The 26874-nt window shown below is 34.7% G+C and overlaps 1 protein-coding gene and 1 long non-coding RNA gene across 3 annotated transcripts; one reads left to right on the top strand and one right to left on the bottom strand.

Moving 5' to 3' along the window:
• The first annotated feature begins 804 nt into the window (after nt 1-804).
• fz2 (frizzled 2) lies at nt 805-26874 on the top strand. The gene is made up of 3 exons (XM_089701763.1): nt 805-1162; nt 22034-22215; nt 23712-26874. Exons 2-3 carry the CDS (start codon nt 22054-22056, stop codon nt 25161-25163), a joined length of 1614 nt encoding a protein of 537 aa, XP_089557889.1. The 5' UTR covers nt 805-1162; nt 22034-22053; the 3' UTR covers nt 25164-26874.
• LOC149484285 (uncharacterized) lies at nt 9974-11128 on the bottom strand. 2 transcript variants are annotated; one of them, XR_016316342.1, is made up of 3 exons: nt 10917-11128; nt 10729-10808; nt 9974-10654 (listed from the first exon to the last, which is right to left on the bottom strand). It is a non-coding gene; the product is annotated as an uncharacterized LOC149484285 (long non-coding RNA). The 2 variants fall into 2 exon arrangements; XR_016316341.1 differs by having other exon boundaries at nt 10729-10790.

Genomic DNA, 26874 nt, shown 5'->3' with positions numbered 1-26874 from the left:
TTATGAAGATTTTACGATTTTATGAATATCAACATTCAACTGTCAACATCTTTAAAATCATTATTAAGTAATTTACGAGTGCGTTTTTAGGTGGTGGTTGTTACATAATAATGTACCTAATTACATAATAATGTACCTAAAAGCTGCCGTTGTGTTCAATCATAAAAATAATAGTAAAAAACCTCATCAACTAGATTTTTACGAGATAAAACAACTCATCATTGACAACGATTCTCATTTCCGTTCAATTAAATTGGAAAACATACTAATAATTGACGCTTTAACAGTTTATACTGTAGCTTTCGCCCAATGTCGCTCCCTTTATTTTTATCAAGGGGAGTGCGATCGAAAATGAATTCTATCTGATCGACCCTCCAGATACCAATGTAGAGAGCCTCCGCAAACTTAAATCGATTTTCATTCGTGATTACGGTTCCTAATCTCGAGTTTAATAGAATTTTTACATTTACCGAGCACTCTTCACTGGATTTCAAACAGAATTTTCTCAAAGTAATGCAATGTACACACTAATTTCCGTCGCGAAGAATTCTTCTATTCGCGTAAATTAAATTCGGATATGGTTGAGAGGAATTTGATAAAACGTTCCGTTTGGATAATTTGGAAACGTTTCCCTAATTTAGAATCGGAGATTGAAGTTGCACGTAGGAAGGCACGCACTTCACACAATATTGGAACACGGTAGCGATCTCATAGCGCCATCTAGTGGCGTCGAAAAGCCGTACACACTCCCGCGCCCCCCCCGCGCTCGCCGCTCCCTTCATTCACTTGTCTCATTCGACGAATCAGTCCCTCTCCGCGAGTCGCGGCATTTGAACGTGTTCAGTGTTGGATTTACCATTGTTTCGGTGTATTGTTTGAAACATACGCTCAGCTGATCAGTGACATAACTATACGCTTCTATACAGCGTTACCTGTAGAGAAAATAAAAAACACAAGAGTGCGTTCGCGTGTTCGATCTCCAGGAACTAAAAAGGAGTCATCTGTAAATATAAGCGTCGCGGAGGACCGACCAAACGCGTGTGACTGATCGATACTTTTAAATGATAACATGGTTTCAATTAGGTGTTTTAGAAGACGGTGAGATAGTGTGACTGTGGAATTGTGTTGTGTCGTGAATTTAATTCAGAGTTCGCTTAAAGAGGTGAGTTATCGTATTGATTTGACGTATTTACGTGCGGCTTGATAAGGCGCTAGGATTTGTTTTGAGGCGATAAGTGGTAGCGTGCGATAGCCAGGTACATAACATTGCATTTAATAAGTTCTATTTTATGTGAACATTTAGTTGATATCATCATTATACTTATTTGCTGCTAAAGTTTATGTAAAAACTTTTTCAAATGTTTAACATATTACATAGGTAGGTAGGTATGTACAATTCAATCGAATTTATAATAATTAAGTTTATGTACATATTACATCAATAGCCCGAAGGTAAATAAACCTTTATAATTCAATTATAATATATTACCATCTATAATCCTTGCAAAGCGCTACAATTTCGAAAAAGGAATAAAATTTAAATGTGTGAACATAAACATTACAACTGGCCAGGATTGCAAAAGTCAACGTAAGAAAAAGTATAAAATAGTTTATGGTCGAAACAACCGGATACTCGTTGCAGCAAAGAAATAAACGTAAGCTGGAGTGCGTTGCACTCGGCACCTGAAGCTAACCTAGCTATAGCTTATAGCTGATGCACTTTCTCATTTGCAAGTCGAAAATAACTAACGAGCGTCCGAATGACTCACGTCTTTATTTACGACTCTTCTTCGGTGCTATACCGTCATACGACAATGCCTACGCTTGTATGAAAAAATAATATTCGATGTCTTGAAGATTACCAATGTGCTATGATGGAAAGAAAACAGTATCTACCTACCCTCGTTCCTAGATTATAAAAGAAAGATTAAAACGAGAAGAAAATGCATTGTTTAGTTTATTTTTAATTATAAATTAATGTGTGTAGGTATTATTGTACTTAATTGTTACATTAATGTTTAATCACATTTCAATTTGATAATAGGTATAAACTTGTAGGTACCTACAAGTTTATAGTACATGGTGTCTTGTGCTTAGATCTGTACAATACGTGTAATATTTTCCATCTTAACTTTACAATAAAATGTGAGATAGATTTTAACGAACGTCTGGAAATCTCATTGCATCCAGACATCTTTTAAAATGTAATAAAAGCAGAATTTCCGTAGGAACCCTCTCGGGACACGGTGTACGGACAGACATACCTACGTATTTCGGATTTCATTTTTATCGATGGCTATTCTGTCTCCGACGGGAATATGCTGTCCCAGACCAATGACTAGACATGAAGACAATCGTATTATATTTGAAACTAAGCACTCCTGCTGAGTTCAGCCAGTATTACAGTATAATATATCTAATCACAATAAAATATGGGAAACAAAAAATAATAATGTAGCTTTCTGCTGGTGAAAGATTTTTTCAAATCGGTCGAATAGTTTCGGAGCATTTTATTTGAAACATACACGCACTCAAATCTTCCATTTGTAGACTGTAGTATACCAATGTAGTCTGCAGATACCTAATACCTACCTACTAAATAGATTGTTTTTTCTCGACATTAATAAAATTAAAAAAAATGCAAATTATTATCAATTATGCTTTTTAAATACATATTATCACATCTCACGCCCGAGTGTAGTTATTTCATAAAAATTCAAATCATTCAGTATAAATTAACATGATCATTATTTTTTAAACAATTTTAAATACCTATTTAATTAATCTCTATTCATAAAAAAAGACACAACAATTTAAAGTAATTTATTAAATAGGCATCTTACAATTAAACCAAAATATAGTACCGTAACAGATATACCTACATAGAAATAACAATAAAACGAAAATACTTAGCAGTAGCTTAAATCTAGACTCACTCGAAATAGACATTGCATTTACCAAGCAAATATGTTATAATAATTCGGTTTTTTATCACAAATAAATGGCCGTCTGCGAGCGTTGAAAGCTTGCATTCATAGCGGTTGTAATTTATTATTATTGTCTGTATGTCCGTGTGTTTAGCGCGAGATTGTTCGAGTGTCAAGCGCGTTAATTATGGGGTCGTTCACTATACTTAAGTATTTACGCCCACCATTTTTTTATTTTTATTTCTCAACGATATTTGTTTGTGCGTAAGCGTGGTGAATAATTTTACGGTACGCGCGTTAGTTTGGAATTAATTTGGAAGAATTGTCTAAAAATACGTAAGCACACATTGTTAAATATGTAATTACTTAGGTTATAGGTAGTCAAGTAAAAAAATCGCACGTATTTTTCTTAGACGGAAATATCTGGACTGAATTCAAAATCATTCCTCAGTATCTCACAATTTTTATCATGGTAAATAAAACATCATAATTAAAAAATATGAAATTATAATGACTGGTGTGTATTCGTAATACAAATTGCAATAAACACTAAACTCATAAATAACAAGTTTCATTGCGATGCGCTAATGCAAGTGGTCGAGAGAGGCTGGTAGTCAATTAGTTTATCACAAAATCACATCTGTCTAGCCACTCGAAAATACACTTGAAAAAGTGTACAAAAATCCACAAAAACTGGCGTTTTATTTTCTTGACAGCACTTCTCAATACTTGGAAACCGGTGGAAAGTTGAAAAGTGCTCGGAAAGTTGAATGGATTTATTTTATTATTGGAGCCCGGGCTGTGAGCCTTGTCTAGAGACAAATAATGTTGTAAATGCTTCCATTAGTGGCGGTAATTCAAATCTCTTTTTAAAAAATTCCATTCCAAGTTTGAATTTCGAAACCATAGATACCTAGATAGTTTTGTTTTTGATTGCCGTGAACGTGAAGTGACAGCGACCGGCGCGAGCGTTACAATAAAATGCGAAATGGCATAGAATAAAAATGTAATAACATTTTAATTTGAATAACAACGTTAAAAACTATAACGTCGACCAATCCATCACCTTAGATTTATTCCTCCAAGCTAAACATTCAATATATAAGATTAAAATATCTTACAGTATTTTATGCGTAAACTAAACACGTCTTGTTGGCAAATATATCGCAATAACGATAAAAACAGAGAAGCTTTTTACTGTTTAACAGTCGCGTAAATCTAATACAGTAGCACTTTACAAGAAATATATTGAACAATGTCTGTATATTGCGAGCTAGACAAATAAAAATAAATATAACATAATCTAACATTGTACTGGAAATAAAAATACATCGTGGTTCGTGGGTGGGTTTTATAATGTCCTTCGTCTTATTCTTTATTTATTTTAGGTTTTTATTGTATGGTTGATGATTAATAAAGAACGGATTATATTATGTTGTTATATTATTAGAAGTTAAAGAAGAATTCTTCGTATTAAGTCGTGGGCGTGATATGAAAAGATTACTACAATAATATTTATTAAAACTTTTCCAATAAATAGGTTATATAGGTAGTTAGTTAGGTATCATATTTTTATCGCAATGATGAATTATAAAAGAAACTTAAAGTAAAAATGCGATCCTGCGTCATCCTAATGGATGCTGTGAAACTGAAAAATCGCTTTTTCCTCATTGTGATATTTTGACACAAGCTCTGAGGCAGAATCCATTCGTTTCAAGAGGAGTGAAATCTCTTTTTTACGTTAAATGGAATGGTACTTATTTTAAAGTAGAAATTGTAAAATCATTATCATTTATCAAAATAGCATTGTCCACACTTATTGTCCACTAGCGGTCCGCCCCGGCTTCGCCCGTGGTACATATTTCGCAATAAAAGTTAGCTTATGTTCTTTCTCAGGGTCTAAAGATTACCTGTGCCAAATTTCATCAAAATCGGTCCAGTAGTTTATTCGTGAAAACCATACATACATACAAACCTTTCCTCTTTAGAATATTAGTATAGACTATAGATTATTATAATATGTATTTGTTTTTTACTGTAATAGTTTCGAATCTTTATATACACAATATTTATTTCTACCATATATTACACACATACATATAAAATCCGGATGATACAATAGGTTTAACCTATAAACACACTGTATATCACACAATACTTTAATCCAACAATAACTAGCACAAACTAACATTACATAGATAACACTAGAATTTAAAATGTAACCTAACATCTAATTGCAGGTACGCATTAGTAATTAGCGCCTACAGTTCACTGACCGGCCAAACATCGGTGGGCCATTCACGCCCCGAACAAAGATATGTTTGTTGGATTTATGGCTGTTCACTAATTTGTAAACGCATTTTAATGTCGGATTATTCGTGTATCATTTACATTAGGATTATGCTGAGAACACATAGGCTAATTTTGCAAGTGCATTAAGCAGTTGTAATTGTTGTGTTGTATAATATGTTGTATTATTATTGCGTTTTAGTTTAGATTTAGTTGTGGTACAATATAATCTAATCAATGTAATGTATTTTACGTAAATAAGAAGTCATCAAAATCTCAAGATGAACTAGGAGAATATCATTAATTTTATAATATGCTACTTTCTTCTTTAATTTCAAGTTATTTGACCTAAGAAAAAACAAAACTCTGTAAAAATAAACATTGATAAAACAAACGCAAATTCGAATCAGAAGCCGTGTGTACGCAGCATTACAAGGAGTAAATAAATTAGGATTTGTAGACAGACAAATTTATTCACATTGTTTTTACATGTTGAGGAGACGTACCGTGAATTATTTTCGCTCGACATTTAAAGTATCGCTCAAACCGAACCCGTTTAACAAAAAATGTGAACCTTTGTACGTCTTTCGAGCTTTTCTCGGAAACGGCTTGCGGTATTGAGACAAATTTTTATTTATTTCCAGTACAGAGTTTAAGGAAGCGCTGTATAAATGGAGATATGTCTTTACTTTGTAACGCTGCCTTTTAGTTCGCGAAAAGCTTTTTGCGTGTGTTATTGACTTGGTAATGAGACGTCATTTACTGAACACCCTATTTAGTAAAGTCATATTTAAAAGTACCGTATGTTTTTCTGATGACTGTCCTTTTGAACGATGCATCGTTGGATGGATCCAACAATACCAAAATTCATTTCCATATGTTCTGCCTATCTGCATCAAAACATGACAGACATAGCAGCATTTATGATATTAAGATAGTGTTACAACTACCGTTAAAACATCAGAGTAACATTCCCTAAACCTGTTTGAAGGTAGTTGTCACTTTGGATACTTTTAAAGGCCAACGTAATTGCTCCATTGACTGCAGGCAGGCCCACTTCAGTATGTACTTTGATTCCTGTAGAAGTTACGATTTTGTTTGCACCACAAAAACATCACACCTCATACAAGTTCAAAAGCGACTCGGAGAAGTCTTTTCGGCGGAACTTTTAAAAATATAATTTGAACTATGAAGCGTTTATATTTTTTTCCGGTAATCGGATTCTTGCATTGGCATGACAATTAAAATATTAGATTACATCACGTCTTATGTTTTAGGGTAAGTTTTTGCTTTTCGAGTGAACCCCATATGTGCAGTCGTTAAGTATATTAACGAGGTGCCCGCTGGGCGCGCGTCTCCGTCGTTTATCAAATTATTTATACATGCACGGCATTCGGCCACCCATCGACTGTAAGGCTGGTGCGGTTGTGCGACTAGTCGAATGTTGAAATCGTGTCGCACGCTAGATGTCATACCTAAAGATTTGTTACAAAATTACATGTATTTTATGTAGTCAGAAACGTTTTTATTACTTTTTATCGTTTTACCGAAGAATTTGACCAATTTTCAAAAACAGTTCAAATGTCAAATATTTCTGAAACTAAGTAATAACTTTCGGCTAGGTAATGTTTACTTTTTTAACTCATAATAAGCTATACTTTCACCCCTTTAAATCTATTACACCAAGTCTGTATAATTATATTTTTTTAAAGAATACATTGTAGACTTTAAAAACGATGCAGAGTCGCTCGTTGTTACGCAGCCTAAACATTTCTCATTGAATTTAAAAAATGATTCGTTTCGTAAACGGATGGTACTGGGCGTACAATTTATGACTTATTTTAACATATGAAGCTATTTGGGTTTCAATTGGAACGATTTTCGATTCGTCTATTTCGGCTGAATAAATATTATATTGAATATTTTATCCAGTTACCGTTAGTTTGGTATTATTGTGGTTAAGTACCGTTACACGCATGTTATTGTCCCGAAACGGACAATTCAAAGTGTTTTAATATGAAGTTATTCAGACAGTTTTTACATGTAAAATAGTTATGGTCATCCTATACTTTTATTATTATCAATCCGAAATCCGAATGCATCGAAATGTGTTTTCTCATTGATCGTACGAATGCCATTTTTAACCGACTACAAAAAAGTGGAGGTTACTCAATACGACCGTACTGTATATTTTTCTTGTAGCATAGACAAATTTCACCAATTTTATCATTAATTACAACATTAAATCAGATCCAACCCACAACAACTAAACTTCTGTTAAAACAACAGTTGTATTGATAACATGTAATCAGTCGATCAATCTTCGGAAATAGCCTTGAGCCGTTCGCGAAGATTAATTTATTATAATTTGACGAATGGTAGGATTATTGGTGACTGCAAGTGATAATGTTTCATTTATGGAATGTTATTTGCTTTAGAATGAGTGCGACAGTGTTTAAATTGCCCGAAGAGACATAAGAGATCAGAAGTATATTAAATAAGTGTATTTCGTTTGTCTAGCTTTAATTAAGGAGTGATTAACGACATTCTATTAGGTTATTGTTTATACATAGTACTCGCACTAAGTTTAATCTGGTTTAATGGATTTATTCATCCTATGCTTCTCCTAGCTTATTTGACACTAGCTGCTCCGCGCGGTTTCACCCCCGTGGCTCCACTCCTGTTGGTCGTAGCGTGATGATACATAGCCCTCCTCGATAAATGCATACCTTACCTGGAGCATACCTTCACATGAGTAGAAAATGTGATACCTTCCTCGATAAATGGGCTATGTAACAGCGAAAGAATTTTTCTAATCGGACCAGTAGTTCCCGAGATTAGCGCGTTCAAACAAACAAACAAACTCTTCAGCTTTATAATATTAGTATAGATTTCAAACGCCGACGCCTAAAATTCCTCATAATTAATAGGCCAAAGTTATGGCAAGGTTACATTTATCGAAAGTGTTAGGTGTAGCCAAAAGCAAGGTTTAATCTTAATTCTTGCAAAATGTTATATGGCCTATTAAGAAGCTCATTAGTTCAAAAACAAATAACTATTATAAGCAATCTAACTTAGAAATGTCTACAAGAGGGGCTTAAGATATCTGAATGTAAATAATAAAGAAATATAAGAGGTGTTACACACAAAACACGATATTCTTCATTCTATCGACCCTAAAATTCGCAATCTTTTCCGATATTTAGGTACATAGACTAAAGCTTACAGAACCAAAATTTCCCTTCTTCAAGTACACTGTACAGTTGACATTTAATATCATCTGTAACATTATAGGTATTACATCGAAGCATATTACTCCAATATTATGGTATCTAACATGTCTTCTAGGTGGTCTATATTTAATATGATCTATAACATTACTCCATATTATGTCGTGTTACCATAATTCGATATGGCCGATCGCTACAAACCAGGTCAGCGCATACCTCTCCTTGGCGCCAATTAGATTCAAATATGTGGTGACGTAAGACATTTAAATCAGTTCGTCTATGGCATGCTCTAGTTTGCACTTTATGGTTTATATTGTCTATTCATGCTAATTAGTAGATACTTTGTTATGGTGAGATTGTTTCATTTTATTTTAGAACTCTTCGTAACTATTTAATAAGGGACGTTAAAGTTTTTGAATGTATGTAGTGATAAAGTCGGCTTGAAGTCATCATAATTATATCTTTAACATATTCATATTGATATAACCTTCAGTGGAATTCTAAATGTCTTGACCCTAGAGACAAACTAAGTATGATAAATCGATCATCATTTCATTTGTTTCATTAGTATTGTTGAATTAATTTAAAAAAAGTTGAACGACTTACATCAAAGATCTTTTGTTTGTTACAACTCTAAATCTATAATATTATCTTTTTGAACAAACGTTCATTTTCTAAAACCCGCTAATCTAAGCATATTTATATTATAGTTTATAGCTTCTTGTTCGAATAATAATAATGGAAAATAATCATTTACGACGATACACAAAAAAAAATCCACTGCTTGGCGGGCGGAGTCTAATAGCTCGCTATCGCGAACGCGGGTGTGCGCGAAGTCATTCTTGCAAACTCGCCGCGCTGCCGCTGGCCGACTCGGGACAAACATGTATGGAGTCGTCATACAGTTATAATATTGTTATACATTTATTTAATTGTTGATTTATTGGTTTTATTTTCTTGCTTATAAACAAATAATCTTCTTTTTAACAACTACTTAGACATTATTAATAATTATTATTATTTCGTAATGTTTACTTTATTACAAAATAATACAGGTTATAAATAATCTTTAAAATAACAAAAAATATTGTTACTCTGAAAAAATGAAATGGTACTCAATAACGCGGACTACTGAATTGATTAAGATAGAATTTGATGCTGACGTAGATATTACATCATGCCCAGAAATGAAAGGTACTATTTCTGAAAGAAATTATAAACCCTAATTCTTCTCAGTCAAAGTCAAGAGTGGAAGGTATCACTAATACAGTAAAACTGATGCGAAACTTTGGATGTTAATTTGTATATTTTTTTTTAGTTGTTACTTAATCACGTCAAGACTACATTACCAATTTTGATAAAATATAGCTAATTGCCTGGATTTACACATAGGATACTTTTTATCCGAACTGAACACTTCTGTGGGATAAAACAGGATTCACGATATAACCTAATTCCACGCGGGCAAAGCCGCGGTCGGAATGATATTTTTTTAAATAAAAAAATTGTTTAAAAAAAAACACAAAATATATTGACGCATGTATTTATTTTTTGCACTCTATTATAATTGTAATTATTCATTACAAATAATCAAAATAAAATAGCCAGAACAAAGTTAGGCCCTGGTAGGGTAGGTAGGCAGGTACAGCAATGTGAGACGAACACTGGCTTATTTATACCAATAATAATGTATTATAAACATTAAATTAAGTTTACAACAAAAATACATAATATTAGCTAATGTGAAAACGAATCAACCAATCATCCCACAACAATGAAATGTGCACACAAATATTCATCCAAATCGGTTCATGTGATTAGGAGGAGTGACTGCAGCGCCATCTTCCGGGCCCAATTGTGTTTCCAGATCACCCAGGAACTCAATTTAATATACTTACACAAATAATACAAATACAAATTTTTCGAAATGAAAACTCACATTACTATGTAAATATGAATATAAACCTGTTTTAGTACTAAGCAATTTCCCGCACAGGTGTAGTAAGTATAAATGAAATAAATATCAACATCAAATTCTTTATACAACATACTTATCTACCACCTACTAAGAAATGTAATTCTTGAAATTTTTTCGTATATTTTTTAAATATAATACTACTCCAATGAGCTCCTGTTCCATATTACATCCACCATACTTCCACTAAGTTCACCATGATTTTTTATTTCTTTGCACTTTGTTGCTTTTTGCTAAAAATGGAATCATGCGATAAAACCAGTAGAGCTTTGATAACATACATTTTTGACTGAATAAAGGTACTTACGAAGGAGTGGGTTCACATTGTGAACAATCAGTGGGTTTATTTTCCTTCTGGATTCCGGATTTCTGAACAGATTATTTATGCTATAAATGAAAAAATCTTACATATTCGTTATGTACTTAAAACAGGGGTACATATCAAACATCGTCTATAATACAATTATCATCAAATTTAAAATAAAACCAACTTACTTCATTAATTTGTTCCAATTGTAAGCATTCTTTTTCCTCCAACCTTTATGTTTCTTCTTCTTATTTTCTTTATTGTCCCCATTTGTCTCATTTTGTCTTATCGTGTTGTCACCCTTTTTTACGATTGCGCGAGCGACACAAGTTCCCCGTGTGACGGCCGTAGCGGGAATGACTCGTGCAGCGATCGGGGTAGGAAGGTACAGGGCGGCTCTCGCTATATTGGCTGGTCGCGCGCTAATTTCAAGTATTTCTTGTTTATTTCACAACCATCGCATATTTCAAAATTCTAACACGGTAGACGTATAGGTTGTATATTTTATAGTTAATATCCAAAAAGTCGTAACTTTACGTTTGTTATTTTGAAGATGCCAGAGATTAAAAAAAAATAACAATGAGAACTTTGTATTTTTTTTCTATCGAGAAAATATCATGGAATCATGTTTCTAAAACGGTAGACGTATTGTGTTACTATTGAACTTTCTTGTCAAGAATTTTCATCACGACAACTTTAATAATATAAAAATTACGAAGGTTTAAAAAGGGCCGTAAATGTTAGAAAAATTAATTCATCACCTTAACGCGATTAATTTTGTTTGCCAGTTTTACTATCGATTGAATTGATTTTACATTTCATATTCGTGAGATAATGCAACGATAAAAATAAAATGTTGAACAATACAAATAAACGTCTGTTATAAATGTAAGCTAATATTTGTTCTATGTTGATGGCAAATATTTTCCTCGTCGATCGTAAGATTTCAATTGGCGTTTTTCCTTCTATTCTGTATGCGTTAATGCGATAAGAATCTTAAGTTTTACTTGTGAAGAGTGCTTCATGTATTATAATTGGTTTTGTGATAAATTGCGTTTTAAAATAACCAAAGGTAAATAAAACTGAAACCAGTCTTTAACGAACAGTAAAGTTTGTTACTTTTTCATACAAAATCGAATTTGTATAAAATAAGGTACAGAGATAACTTGTGTTAGTATTTGTAATAATATGCATTATTACCTACATAGGCTATTTATCCAGGTACAACGCGACGCCGCGGGCTCAAGCAAGTATAGAAACTATATACATAGTTATTATAGTAACACATTTTCCACAGTCGCGCAGACTCAAGAAGTACCCAAAACCCGGTGGCATGCCGATAGCCGTGTTTAATTACAATAGATAGTCGATGATTTATTGATATTGCACATGATAAGAGATAACGCTGACTTGATGATAACAGAACATTTTGAAGCGAATGTTTCCATCTAGATGATTCTATGTTTGGGTTTTTATCGAGGATTTTTATGATGTTTCATGTGAAGTGGTTTGGAGTAATTTATATTTGGTTTTTTATCTGTCTTTATGTTGGTGTGGTTAGATAATTTATATGCAAGTACTAAGGAAATAAATGATATCTATTCTCATGATTAAATTGGGTAGGTACCTATATAAAATTTGGATTCTTTAAAAAAATCCAAATATTTATAAATTGGATTGATAGAAAAAAAAATAAAGTTTCACCTTGTCAATAAAAACTAGCAAAACACATTGTAGGATAGTATAGAATACTCACTCCCACGTGACCAAATCAACATTTCCCACAATCGATATAAATCAATAAAAACGAGCAATATATTTAATTTGTCGTGTTACTATCACAAATCGGAACGTTCTCAAATAATGAAGGAATCGAAACACGTCGTAAACTTGTAAATCGTTCCATTACACGACTCCGCTTGTAACAGATTGAGTGATAACGCTGATAACGCTTATCACTTTGCCAAATATTGCGATTATTACCTAACGCTCTGTGAAAAGAAAGACATTTGCAAGCGCGAATAAGTGTATATTATTTATTGTACAAACTAAGTATGACCCCTAATGACAAAAATGCATTATTTGTACAAGAGGCGGTCTTATTGATACAGCAATCTCTACCAGGCAACCTGTTAAGAAAGGAAAGGGATAGTTTAAAAAATCGATGTGTTTATAAATGGTACAATAACAAGATTTGAGGACAGAATCATAGATTATTAAACAGTTACTACATGAATAGAGTTATGTCTTAATGTTTTTGGTTTGATAGTTTTCTGTGGCTTGGCCACTACGTTATTGTACAGAAAAAATATATTATATGGATTAATAGAATACTGGATAATAACTGAGGATAGGTTTTCTTGTGAAAACGATAACTAAAAGGAATGAAATAGACGATGCAAATTTGTATTGAAAATGGTTATCGCGATAAAGGAGTGTTAGAGTGTACGGAAAGTGCTGCAAGCAATAAACTTGTAATAAGTAACCTAATAGATACATATACTTCTAACCAACAAAGAGTGTTACTTTCACAATATTATAATACTTTATAAAGGATTTATGTTATAATTAAACTACCAATATAAGGTAATAGATTTTGTCGCATTCACACGTGAAATTTCACAGGCTTGTTATAAAATTTATGGCGGGTTGTTTGCCCATTAGCATGCCATTAATTATGGAAATGGCTCGTTATAATTATTGGTGGCGTTTTGCGAATTTATTGCTAAACAGAGACCGCGGCTTTGCCTACAAATAGAGAGCGTTTAACGTGATTTATTTAGTAGGCTCTGTGGAATGTTTACTCTGTCTTTTGTGTGTTATTTTAATGTCACTATAAAAATGATGTCTCACGAGATTTTGTAGTCGACATTAAAAATCCAACAAAGCATTGAAGTGGTTAACGCTATATCGTAGCACAACAAGGGGTCAGAAGAGGTGAATTACATTAGGAGGGGTGAGGGGACACCCCTTGTGAGAAATTGTAGTCTGCCAAGTAAATGGTTGTGTTTAATGACATTGGAAGTATGAATGCTGGAATTCTGCCACTGTTGGTTGAATGATCTTTTAAATCTTGGATCTGTCTAAAATCGTATACACGAATATCCTACTCTGAATATTATTGTTGATAAATTTGGGATGTTTTTACTAGTTCCTTCTATCCGAAATGTCGATTAAAATGTAGTCTGATATATATATTTTTCCAGTGTTTAATGCAAAAATTATACCTATATCTTTAGGATATATTCAAAATTCCAACAACACAATCTAAGATATAATACTACTACTTATTAAATGTAAGTATATAAAGATCTCAACTAAACATGACCTCAGCTTTAAAAATAATAGCACATGAAAAGGACATCGGAAGTGTAATCATTACGCACAAACAGCTCAACTACTGCAATTTATGTTACAAGTAAATAAGCTCCAATTTATCGAACACCATCAGAATAGCGCCCAAGGAACTTTCGACTCTCGCGTCCCTGTCAACGTAAATTCGTCTCTACCACTTCAAAATTAGGTGCATAATACGTTGTAAGTGAAAATTTGCCAGCCATCGATTATTTGGACAAACAAGGCCCGTAATAAATCATCCCAAGCCGACTACCTGGCTCGATCGATATGAAAAAAGACCCTATTTTGAAACAAAGGGAGTGACATTTTCGGACGCACGGAATTTTGATGTTAGTTATTATGCGGTAGCGTTTGAGACCTATAATTATATCTTCTATGTAAATAGGGTTATGTAAATTATTTCTAACTGTTATTATTTAATAAATGTTAATTATTACGGTATCCTATTATCACTGGTGACTGGCTTACCCGCGTTTTATTTGAAAATAATTTATTCAACCAAGTTGATTTAATTGTATTCAAAGCATAATACATATTTAGTTTTATTAAAATGCCTAACTATACAGGGTGTCCCACTGTTGGTATACTAAGCTCAAAGGAGGTTATAGTTTTGAATACGCTGAGTACGTAAAAAATAATTAAAAAATTCCAGACGCATTTTTTTTTCAAAAAGATGAATTCTTAAAACTCTATGTGTACACCCATAACAAGCAACCCACCCAACTTTGCCACCAGCACGTGAGCTGCCGTTTAAGATTATGTTTTCATAGACAAAATGCTCACATTAGAGGAGCGGTATATGCCGGCTGCGCGAAGCTAGAGAAGAAAACATAGATTTTCAGGAAAAATTTAGCAAAAAATTTTTGATGTAATTTTGTTTTTTAAGTATTTTTTACGTGATCAGTGTATGCAAAACTACAAGTCCCTTCGCGCTTAGTATACCAATAGTGGGACACCCTGTATAATATAATTTAACTTAAAAGTTTGCTTTATTCCTAAAGAAAACATTGACATGAAGAATCTTATACAATATGCAATCATCAGTTAGTTATACATAAATATGAGAAAGTTAAAAAAATGGCGGAATGCGGGTTTTATCTCGCCTGTACAGATCTCGGGACTCGCGCAAGGGCCTCGGAGCTAAAAATAAAGTGTCTCCCCAAAAGATCACTTATGCTGCTAAGATAATATGGATGATATTTAATATACGTACCACTATAAGACTGTTTTTACCAATTACCTATTTTAAAATTAATGTTGTGTTTCATATTTTTTCTAGGATTAATTAAGAAAACTTTTTACCTACTTTAGAGTTATATACTTTATCTAAATAACGAAATTTTCATATATAAATTATAGGTATATACACTGCACATAAGCCACACGTAAACAGTAAACACATAACATTTCAACATTACGTACTTGTATTCTTTTACAATTGCCATAGTTCATTAAATTCCAAGGGAATTATTATAATTGGTTTAAAATAACCACGTACAACAGATTAAAGGCAAAAACCTCTTAACGCCTTATAAGAAGCGAAAATAAACAAAATGGCTATCCATTAATACTATAAATTCTATAATACATAGTTATATTATAGTCACAAATATTCCGCGTCTCATTTTTTGTCCCGGCAGATATTTTAAGACGCACCTGTTCACAGAATGAGATGAAAGATAAAGCCCAGGTATATTTCTATTTTATAAACTCATTGTTTTAAAAATAATTCACTCTGTGACAATTGCAAGTTATAAATATTAAATACGTTGTAAAAATATGCGAATTTCAGCAATAACCGTTTGCGAATAACGCAATTAAATTTTATGTTTTTACAACTTGGAACTTTTGAAAGTATACATTGTTTTGCTGAAAGTGTTTTTGCCAATTTCAAAATATTTTGCCGGCTTGACAAATTGTTTGATTGCTAGGACAAAAGAAGTTATTTTTATTGGGAAGTTATAAAACAATATTGTATCGTACCCTCGTTGAGGATTAATTTGTTTTGAAGCAATTTTAAACACTTGTCCCCACCAAAAATGTTGTAAAAGGGATTTTTTTATAATTAATTATTCTATCTTGTGCACGTATAGATAGTTGAAGCATAAAAAAATTATCATTTATGTATCTCGTTATAATAACTGAAAAGATAAAACAACTTCGTTATTTAATTTAATCTAAAATTAGAAACTTATCTTCATTTGACGTTTTGGGGCATCACTAGTTTATCTGATGGTCACATTATCTCGAAATGCATAAATCTTATACCTACTTAATGTACATATACTATAATACATACATATTTTAAAGCTGAAGAGTTTGTTTGTTTGAACGCGCTAATCTCAGGAACTACTGGTCCGATTTGAAAAATTCTTTCTGTGTTAGATAGCCCATTTATCGAGGAAGGCTATATACCATCATACGCTTAAGACCAACAGGAGGGGAGCCACGCGGTTGAAACCGCGCGGTGCGGCTAGTCCTAAATAACTGTAGAGTTGAATGTAACATACTGTTGTAATTATTCAAGCAACATTATGCATATGAAACAAAGCCGTATTAAAATTAAACAAATAAAAGAAAGCTGGAAGAAAAGACGTCTTGGTTTCTCTGAGATTAATCTTCATTAACGTTGAGGCTAAAAGCTTAGTACTTTCTAGATTATGATATAAAACGTGCAGAAAATTTAATTGGTATGTCCATTATAATCTTTTTGTATTATATTCTTTTAACAACGAGGGACTCCGACTTATCAATTAAAATATGAGCTATTGGATTTAGATGGTTTATGAAGAGAAATAATTTTAATTAATAGGTCAAGATAATAATCATTGTTATGAATTTCTTATCATATTTAATTATAATGATATCTTTGTTCTTCGGCGAAATAAAAGCTTAACTTATTTTATAAACTTGTTTTTCTTTGAAAGTAGTAGATTTTTATAAACACATTTAGGTATACATGCGAAATATTGTATTACGAATATAAAGTGAAACTTATTTGCAAAATATATTTTAAACCCTCGTTAAAGTTTAAATTAACCGTAAAATTGTTTACAAAACTATTGACCTGAATTGTTTAAAATATGGCCGCTTCATTAACCTGTTAATAATATCATAATTCATAACAATATTTCAATACATTTGTTTTGAATGTGTAGTTTATGCTATTATAGAATTATAAATTAGAAATCATACACAGGTGAATAAATTCACTTTTAAATAGAGCGATGTACACGGATTTTTTAATTTAAGGTCGAAAAATCGAATAATATGAACAATCAAACCAATCATAGATACATGAAGAAATCATCACCAAAAACTAGACACACATGATGTAACTTCGAAAAAGGTAAAAAATAAAAATTATTTGTTAATGCCATATAATATTATGCTATGCCATGTATGCTAATTTACTATTGATAAAAAATAGCACTAATTTTCGACAAACCATATAGGAGTACATAATATAGTGTAACTAATAAGTTTAAACATATCGGTAGGTATATCTCCTTTATAAGCTATCGAAGTCATACATGTTTATAATTATAATGAATAGTAGGTAAGTTAACAAGAGTGGTTGTTTTAGCTAATGAATCGATGTGTATATTATACACTTGACCATCGTGAGTTGCATCACGTATTCATAACATTATTTATGCAGATCTCTTTAACGAAGTAATGTTTTTTATACGGTACATATTATGTTTTACACATATGAATAAAATACCCATATCACACCTAAAACAGTTTTAACAAATGCGTAACAAATATAGGTACTACGTACATTCGATGAACATCTCTTTATAATTTGGTTTAAATGGTCGCTGAGTTTCGTTCTTTTAATCGTCTTGTATCTATTACTACAAATTATTTTCCTTTGTTGGTTAGATTGAAGAACTTTTTTCTGCGTTGTAAAAAGACTATAAAGAAATCACAAGTACTGAGGTCTTCAAAAATTGCATTCCGATTCCCAAAAAAAGTGACAAAGAAATAAGCAGTTAAACTTTGGCCGTAAAAAGAACCATTGTCAATTCGTAATAAAAGATTTGTGAGCGACAATTTTTCATGGTTCGTACACAGAGTTTAATTTGAGAAATGGGTAAATAGGTTTTTGTGCTGTTTCGTTTAATTTTCAAATACATATATGAAGCGAATTCTTTGTGAGTCCCTATGTAGATGGAAATTCGATTGATGGAAGAAGCTTTTTTAAGAAATGGGGATTGAGCTTTGAATAATGAAAGGTTGGGTAATGAGAGTAGGTTTTAATGAAGAGGAAAAAACGCAACAAGATTATTTATAATAAAAAATTTGCATTTTACAAATAATCCTGAATATCAAATAGAAATAATGTTAGTTTAAATACAGAATTGCAAAATCTAGAAAAATTGTGGTTTAAATAGCACGGCATACTCGTAACAGCTGAACCATTTACGAGCAAAACACAAATAATGATGGAAAACTTATCACCAACAAAACTACTAAGATCTTGTAAAAGAACTGTTTTATGGTTGGTGTAAATACAAATAAAAATTCAAAGACAATTTTGTATTTAACATCACTTGTGAAGTCAGAAGCTAAGAGGCTCTCCAGTGAACAACAACTCGGCGTTTCTGGGTCAAGTTGCAAACAAAAGTATGATTTTTGGCAAACGTAACGGAACCTTTTCTAGAGCTTTGATTGGATATAAATTATAGCTACAAGTATCAATATGTCAATTTATCTTAAAATCGTTGAGTTAATACAAATGATGCCTCCATTATTATAGTAGACATTAGTTAGTATTATGAAATGACTTTTTAAAAGTTTCCCCATTATAACCTACAATTTCAACTAATTCATATTTATTCTATTAATAAAAAAATATTTACTTTTATTTTTTATCAGCAAAATACACGATATTCCCTGCCATTTCGAAATCGTTTGAGAAAACACGTAGAGCGGCGTCTATGCATAAATTCAAGTTATAGCTTAACCCAGGTTTAAGTTGGTACAGAACGCAATAAGGACAAATCTGGCTATTGCTCGTTTGTACATATTTTCATTAGTGGCCTAACTACTTCAACTGTGGCGCGAGGGATAGGCTACAGCGAATTAATAATTAATTAATAGTATTTATATTATGGTTCGTAGTAAACTGTAGAAATTTTTATCAATTGTGTACAATAAAGTGTTATAAAATTCGTAATTTTACCCGATTTCCATTTTACTCGAAATGTGTCAGTAAATTGTTTTGATAATCGCCAGCATGCTTTTTTCTATACTTTTCTAGTTCTCTAGTTTCAATATGACAAGTTAGAAATTATTATGTTTGTACTCTTCTACTTATGTTAAAATATCATAGCTACATGTCTCGAATAAAATATAATTTCCTTCACAGGCGGTTTGTAGCATACCTATAAGTTCAAGCGATTGCATGAGTACATACTCTCTATCACATAAAGAAAACTATTGAAAATGGCGGATTCTATTTGTCTTTCGCTCTAATGTTAGCATCTCGCCTAATATATGGCCAAAAAACCGTTTGACAGCTGAGCGCCATTTTCAATCCCTTACAATAATACCTCTATCGCCTACACCTTGTCCCACACACAGTAGTATAAGCTTTTAATCAGTTGGCACGCTGCCAGCCGATCGGCCGTCAACCCCGATCGGACATTTCTGTCAAACGACAACCTGTCAGAAATACTCTCACCTTTCCCTGACAGTGGAAGGAAACCACTCATGTGACTGACTGACTGACTGATGATACTTGAACCCAGCAAGTACAAGTTCTGTATTTGATACCAGTCATTCAATTAAATGTCTTTCATAGAATGCGCTAGTCATTCCATCAAACAGCAGATTCAACCAGATGACTGCGACTAATCAACTTTAACATCGAATTTCCATGTGTTTAGAATTCTAGATTGTCATTTATCTATTTCTATCGTTTACACAGTTATTTCCAAAAATACTTGTTACATCATACAATACATGCTTGTTACCATAAACGTCCATAATTGAATACCTTATAAACAAGAGGCGTGTACCTAAACTTTATTACATAGTCATCGTCTTAAAATCATAAAACACTAAACAGCATGCCAAATGTAAATATTTAAACTATGATAATATCGCTTACCTGTCTCTAAATATAATTAAGCAGTCATGTGATGTTTTGTTTTTAGATTGGCGTAAACTGACGCAAAGTTAATAACAACAGCGAAGAATGTCATTGTTTATTAAATATTAAAATTGTTGTTGAAAAATTGTATATTTTCCACAACAAACTTTATAAGAACGTCAATTTCGTGATATTTTTATCTTACCAATCTTACTCATGTTTGAAAATAATAATGTAATCTCGTGTTAATGTTTTAGTTTTACTGCACATGTACAAATAAACATAACTAAAATATGAAATAAACTGAAAATATCGTCTTACCATTCTAAATATGTTTCCCACCGCCATAACTGAGCCCCAAGCTAACCAAGTGCATGGTTTTATGACTGACCATTGTTTATTCCGACCACCCGATATAACTCCCATAGTGGAAACGAACTGGTGGAGCAATTTTAATACGAATATTCTAGAAATGGTGACCTGGCCATAGAAAACGTGAGCGCAGATGTTCTTTTTCTATTTTTTTGTATCGGTTAAGTATTTTTATGCTGTCAGACTAGGAATAAAACGAACGGCGTCAGATTATATGTCTTCAATTAAAACGATACAGTAGGTATTAGAATATGTGTTACAGTACAGATGTTATTAGCATTTTATGCTTAGAAACTGTCTCTTTATAGGCAAGTTGACATAGATAAAACAGCATATTTTCACTGTTGTTTAACGTTTTACAGTTATTCAACACTAAATTCAAACTTCTTTCAAACATAAAACGAATAGGCAAAAATATTGTCCATCTACATATATTTTTCGGACGTCTACCTCTCATAAATACTTCAATACAAAAGCCATACCATGCAATATACGACGCAAAATAAGCACGAAAAACAGCTGATTTCGCAAAGCGAGGAAATACAAGGCGTTTGAGACAGGACGCGAGCGTATCTGGATTCTGGTGCCGGTGCCACGTGTGCAGCGGCTCGTTAAATAGACATTAACCGGACCGGCCGCGACACGTCCGCTTGGACAAAGAGTAGTCAAGCTGCAGATGTAGCTCAACGATTAATGATACAATTTCAAATAGATCGATGGTTCAACTAATTATAATGCAAAAAGCCTTGTTTACTTAATTTAGGATTATAAATTACTCTAAAATGTTGTAGCACTCTTGTAATTTTACAGCTTTAACATATGATTTTGAATTGTAACAAATTGTTATTGTCTTTAAGAAACCTCTTGGCATAACCTGTTGTTATAAGTTTTACTACTCATAAACGTACAACAATTATCATAAATAAGCTACAGTTTTATTTTCATGTACGTAGAATACTACTAAAACACCTCCTTTAATGTTATCAGATAGACGCCTCGTTATGCAATATAATCGTTTACTATTGCACCTCTATAAACCGTATAACTCGCCTCCCAGAGGCCGCATCTCATTAGCATTTACTCGTAAACTTGTCTAGTCTATGGAGAATGTCTCAATACATTCAGCTACCTAATGATCGAGCTATATTTAGTGCACAGCTTCCAAATAAAAAACGTCATTTACTTAAACTAATACCGTTCGACTAACGTCAGACATTACACCTAATGAACACATGACTTTCTGTGAATAAACATTTGCAATAAACGCTTACAACATCGAAATTTTCTTTTTTTATTAAAAACTGCAAAAGAGCTATCAAACTATGTAGAAACTGAAAAACAAATCCTTAAGATCATAGCAAAAATAGAGTCTCATAAAAAATATTTCTAAACATCTCTATTCTTTCGGCCATTTGTATCGTCTCCTGCCTCATTTATTTTCTTTCATTCTAAACATAATCTCGATCTTTTCAGATGCGGTTATCACAGTAAGCATGTGGGCTGTGCTTCTGGGCGTGGCGTGCGTGGCGAGCGCGGGCGCGCTGCAGCCGCGGTGCGAGGAGATCACCATACCCATGTGCAGGGGCATCGGGTACAACCTCACATCATTCCCCAACGCGCTGGACCACGACACGCAGGAGGAGGCTGGCCTTGAGGTCAGTATAGGTAAACCAGAATCTGATGGCAATTAGGGAAATCAAAATTTTGAGTGTGCAACCCTAGGGAAAATGGACTGAACGATTTTGATACTGCGTATTTTTTATTTTGTCCTCCATATCATTAGTCACATTAAACAAGTGGATAATACTGTATTTAATAATGAGATATCCACGTAATATTATGTAGGTACTTATTACATGTATAATATAATAAGTACCTACATAATAGAAATTACTTTTCTAAAGGTAATACATAATATGTATTATGTATTTACACATACCTATATTTGAATAAATGTATATCATTATGGCATGTGAAAATATGGATGTAATGATAATGCAGATCAAAACTTAGATACTATATTAATTAACGATTGTTTATAATTTTTTATTAAATAAAACAATAATAAAATAAAATCATGTTTATTTTCGTAAGTATTAACACATTATAAAATTGACTTGTACACCTTGGACTTGACAAATAGCCAAGAATGGAAACTCCTGTAATAAGTTTTCATAAAATTATATTTTTATCAACAAACAACATTATTAATTTAAAGTATCAAAACGGGTAAGTCCAACTTAGCAATAAAATCTTTCACGCGCTTTAAAATTGAAAATTGTGATGTGTTTGACCCTTCTTCATCGAATGTTTTTCTATACACATTGTAAACAACACCTCTTGCTTGTGATCGCAGCGGTTTTATCGACATTTCGAAGATTTTGAAGACAAAATCCTAAAAATTAATCATCAACACAATAATTTGACAACTAATTTGATAGTTGTCAAATAAAGTTGCCACATGAAAATCTTTTATTTTTAAAATATAAATATGCCATCAGATTCTGGTAGACCTATAGTCGATAATTATTTACCAGAAACTAGCTGCGCTCCGCGGTTCCACCCGCGTGGCTCCGGTCCTGTTGGTCTTAGAGTGATGATAGCCTATAGCCTTCCTCGATGAATGGGATCAAATCGGACCAGTAGTTCAGTTAAATAGCTTGCTTGCTGCGCTGTGTAGGGCATAAGTAAATATTCCTATTTGTTCCATAAGCTACAACATTACCAAATATCATCAAAAGAGCTTAATGGTATTTCCGTAACAAACATACATCCAACCACAAGGTTAATAATAGCAGCAGCAGATATGTATAAATCATAAAATTTGACAGCTGCTTACATGGAATTTTAAAGAGTGTGTACGCAATACATCGCAATTTATACGTACATACATCGTAAAACAGGGTCGTTAACAGGATTTTTGTGATGAACATCCTGAATGTGGAAAAATTGTGGACACTTATGTTATTATTCAATTTACAAGTTAATGTATCCGAAGAGCTACTGTAGCGAATTGATTTGGAAGATCATCTTAAATTGCATTCACACTAATCGCCTTGCGGTCAAATTATTTATAATTTATATGCAGTTTTAAAAATGTAAAGTAATTTAATATAATTGTAAATTCTAACAGTCTATTTATCAATTTCAGGTGCACCAGTACTGGCCGCTCGTAGAAATCAAATGCTCAGCTGACCTGAAATTCTTCCTCTGCTCCGTGTACACGCCGATATGTATAGAAGACTATCCCAAACCCCTTCCGGCCTGCCGCAGCGTCTGCGAGCGCGCGAGGGCCGGCTGCGCCCCTCTCATGCAGAAGTACGGCTTCCAGTGGCCCGAACGCATGGCCTGTGAGAAACTGCCGCGACAAGGAGACCCGGACCGCCTCTGCATGGAAGAGACCGACCGCGCGCAAGAACCGGAGCCGCCGCGACCGCCACCGCGCAGGCCCTACAAAAACCACTGTAAGGATCCAAAAAACTGCGAAAGCGGCCCGGCTGCAAGCCCGGGCGAGGGCACAAGCGAGGAGTGCGCGTGCGCGTGCCGGCCGCCGCTGGTCAGCGTGCGCGCGCTGCACAACGCCAGCGCCACCACGGGCGGCGTGCCGGCCTGCGCGCTGCCGTGCCGCGGCGCCTTCTTCACGCGCGAGGAGAAGGAGTTCGCGGCGGTGTGGGTCGCGCTCTGGGCCGGCCTCTGCGCGGCTTCCACTTTAATGACTCTAACCACATTCATCATTGACTCGCAACGCTTCAAGTACCCGGAGCGCCCGATCGTCTACCTCTCCGCCTGCTACTTCATGGTGGCGCTGGGCTACCTCGCGCGGCTCGCCATAGGACACGACGAGATCGCGTGTGACGGCGCCCTGTTGAAGACCTCGTCGAACGGCCCCAGCGCCTGCACCCTAGTCTTCATTCTGGTGTATTTCTTCGGCATGTCGTCATCTATTTGGTGGGTGGTGTTGTCGTTCGCGTGGTTTTTGGCCGCTGGACTTAAATGGGGCAACGAAGCTATCGCGGGACACGCTCAATACTACCACTTAGCCGCTTGGTTAATACCCGCAGCAAAGACAGTGGCGGTCCTTCTCGCCGGAGCTGTGGATGGCGATCCGGTCGCTGGGATATGTTACGTCGGCAACACATCTTCAGAAAACTTGAAACGATACGTTCTCGCTCCGCTGATAGTGTACTTCGCGCTCGGAGCGACGTTCCTACTCGCCGGCTTCGTATCTCTATTCAGAATACGCTCAGTGATCAAGCGGCAGGGCGGCGTGGGCGCCGGCTCGAAGGCGGACAAGCTGGAGAAGCTGATGATCCGCATCGGCGTGTTCAGCGTGCTGTACGCGGTGCCGGCCGGCGTGGTCATCGGCTGCTTCGCGTACGAGGCGGGCGGGCGCGAGGCGTGGCTCCAGCGCGTGGCGTGCGGGCCCGCGTGCGGCGGCAAGCCCGTGTACTCCGCGCTCATGCTCAAGTACTTCATGGCGCTGGCCGTGGGCATCACGTCGGGCGTGTGGATCTGGTCGGGCAAGACGCTGGACAGCTGGCGGCGCGTGTGGCGCGGCGGGAGGGCGCCGGGCCACCGCGCGCTCGTCAAGGGCGCCGTGTGACGCGAGGCGGCGGGCCCCGCGCCCGCGCCCCCGCTCGCGCCCCCGCTGGCGCCCTCGCTGGCGCCCCCGCTCGCGCCCACCGTCGCGCCCTCCGCGCCCTCCGCGCGCTCCGCGAACCCCCTCTCAGACTACGGACCCGTCTAATTCTCGAAACATCAACAAGGAACTTGCTATCAATGAAATCGACGCGGATAACCTCTGATTATGAATTGTGAAAGCAATAAGTGAATAGATTAGTTTTCGTGCGTTCACGAAATATGAATGTGAGCTGAAAATGCTATAAAACTGCAAGATTTCTGACATATATCGAACAATAGAAAAATCTTAAAATATGAAATAGAAGCGCACCTATCAATACAGAGGATAAGGTGAAATTCTCATGACCAATAATACTTTCTTAGTAGTAGCTGGCTTTTAATGGACTATACCACCCCTATTTCGGTGTTATTAAGCTGGCTGACTCTTCCCGTCTTGATAAATTAATCACGAGAAATGAAATAGTTTCCCTCAAAGAATCCAGTGAATACAAACAATATACGGGTCCCCAATGTGCCATTCGCGGCTCGCGCAGACTCTCGACGACCATGTGATACGGACGTGCGACTCGTTGTGTGTGATTGTGCGTCGCGCTTTGTCTAGTCTTAGCATATAAAACGCGCGGCGATGAACGTATATACGTAATAGTTTAAGGACGGCAGTGATGCTACGAACGACTAAGCGACTTTTCGTCGCATCTGCGACTATTTTGTCGCCCATCAGTTTATAAACAGATTTTCGTACGTGTGATTTCATTTAATAACTGCTTACTGATACATTTTTGTACAAATATATAGAGCAATAAATTCTTAACTAGCATATGTGTTGTGTAGTAAAACTGTGAAAATGAGATTATGTAACACGGGATATAACCGCTAAAATAGTTAAATAACGGAAGCAGATATTAAGTGGAATTACATGACGCGCTGGATTAGTTCATTATACAGAAGTGTTTTATAGTTGTTTTTTAAGCGAACCGATAACAATGTTATTACAAAAACTTTTGATAAGTTGTAGATCTGAATAAACCGACTGATTAAAAGTTTCTGTAAGCAACTTCATGGACTGTTTGTCACTGCCGACAATAATGTACTCGTGTTTTTGAAGATCGCGCATACCATCTCGCTCTAACCTATTTGTATCTAAGCGTTAGAGTGAGACGGCGATACTTCACTACACGCGTCTACTGATGTATGAGACTAATTTACTTATACGGTTTAATATCTGGGTATATGTATGTAATAATAATTAATTATGTTAGCTATAAGATTGTAAAATTGTACGTAATAATATATTGTATCTATGATTGTGGTATACGTAATAATTTAAAATTAAATATTTCTATGCATCTTGGATGTAATTTAAGTAGGTAGTTCTTGGATACCAAACGTTTACTTGGAACGGCCGATAGAGGGCACCGTTTTCAATACGTGGCGCCATCTGTTGGCGAGTAGTTTAAATTTTCACACTGCCATCTATTGTACAATAGTAAGACTTTTTCCCTATTTGCTACTTTTCTATTGTAAAAAAAAACAAAGTGCAATAGTTTCGATGTCAATTGAATGGAAATAATTTTAGTGTATGTACACACGGACACCGCAGCCTAAGAGAAAGAAGAATGTAATTTATTTTATATCCTAACTGTAGATAAATAAAGCGACTTTTTTATGTACAA

Source organism: Colias philodice, chromosome 12 (genome assembly GCF_061535455.1).
Source record: "Colias philodice isolate Cphi_HAF_F1 chromosome 12, ilColPhil1 Martin Lab GWU primary, whole genome shotgun sequence".
Taxonomy (NCBI): Eukaryota; Metazoa; Arthropoda; class Insecta; order Lepidoptera; family Pieridae; genus Colias; species Colias philodice.
This window is presented reverse-complemented; position numbering and strand designations above follow the sequence as displayed.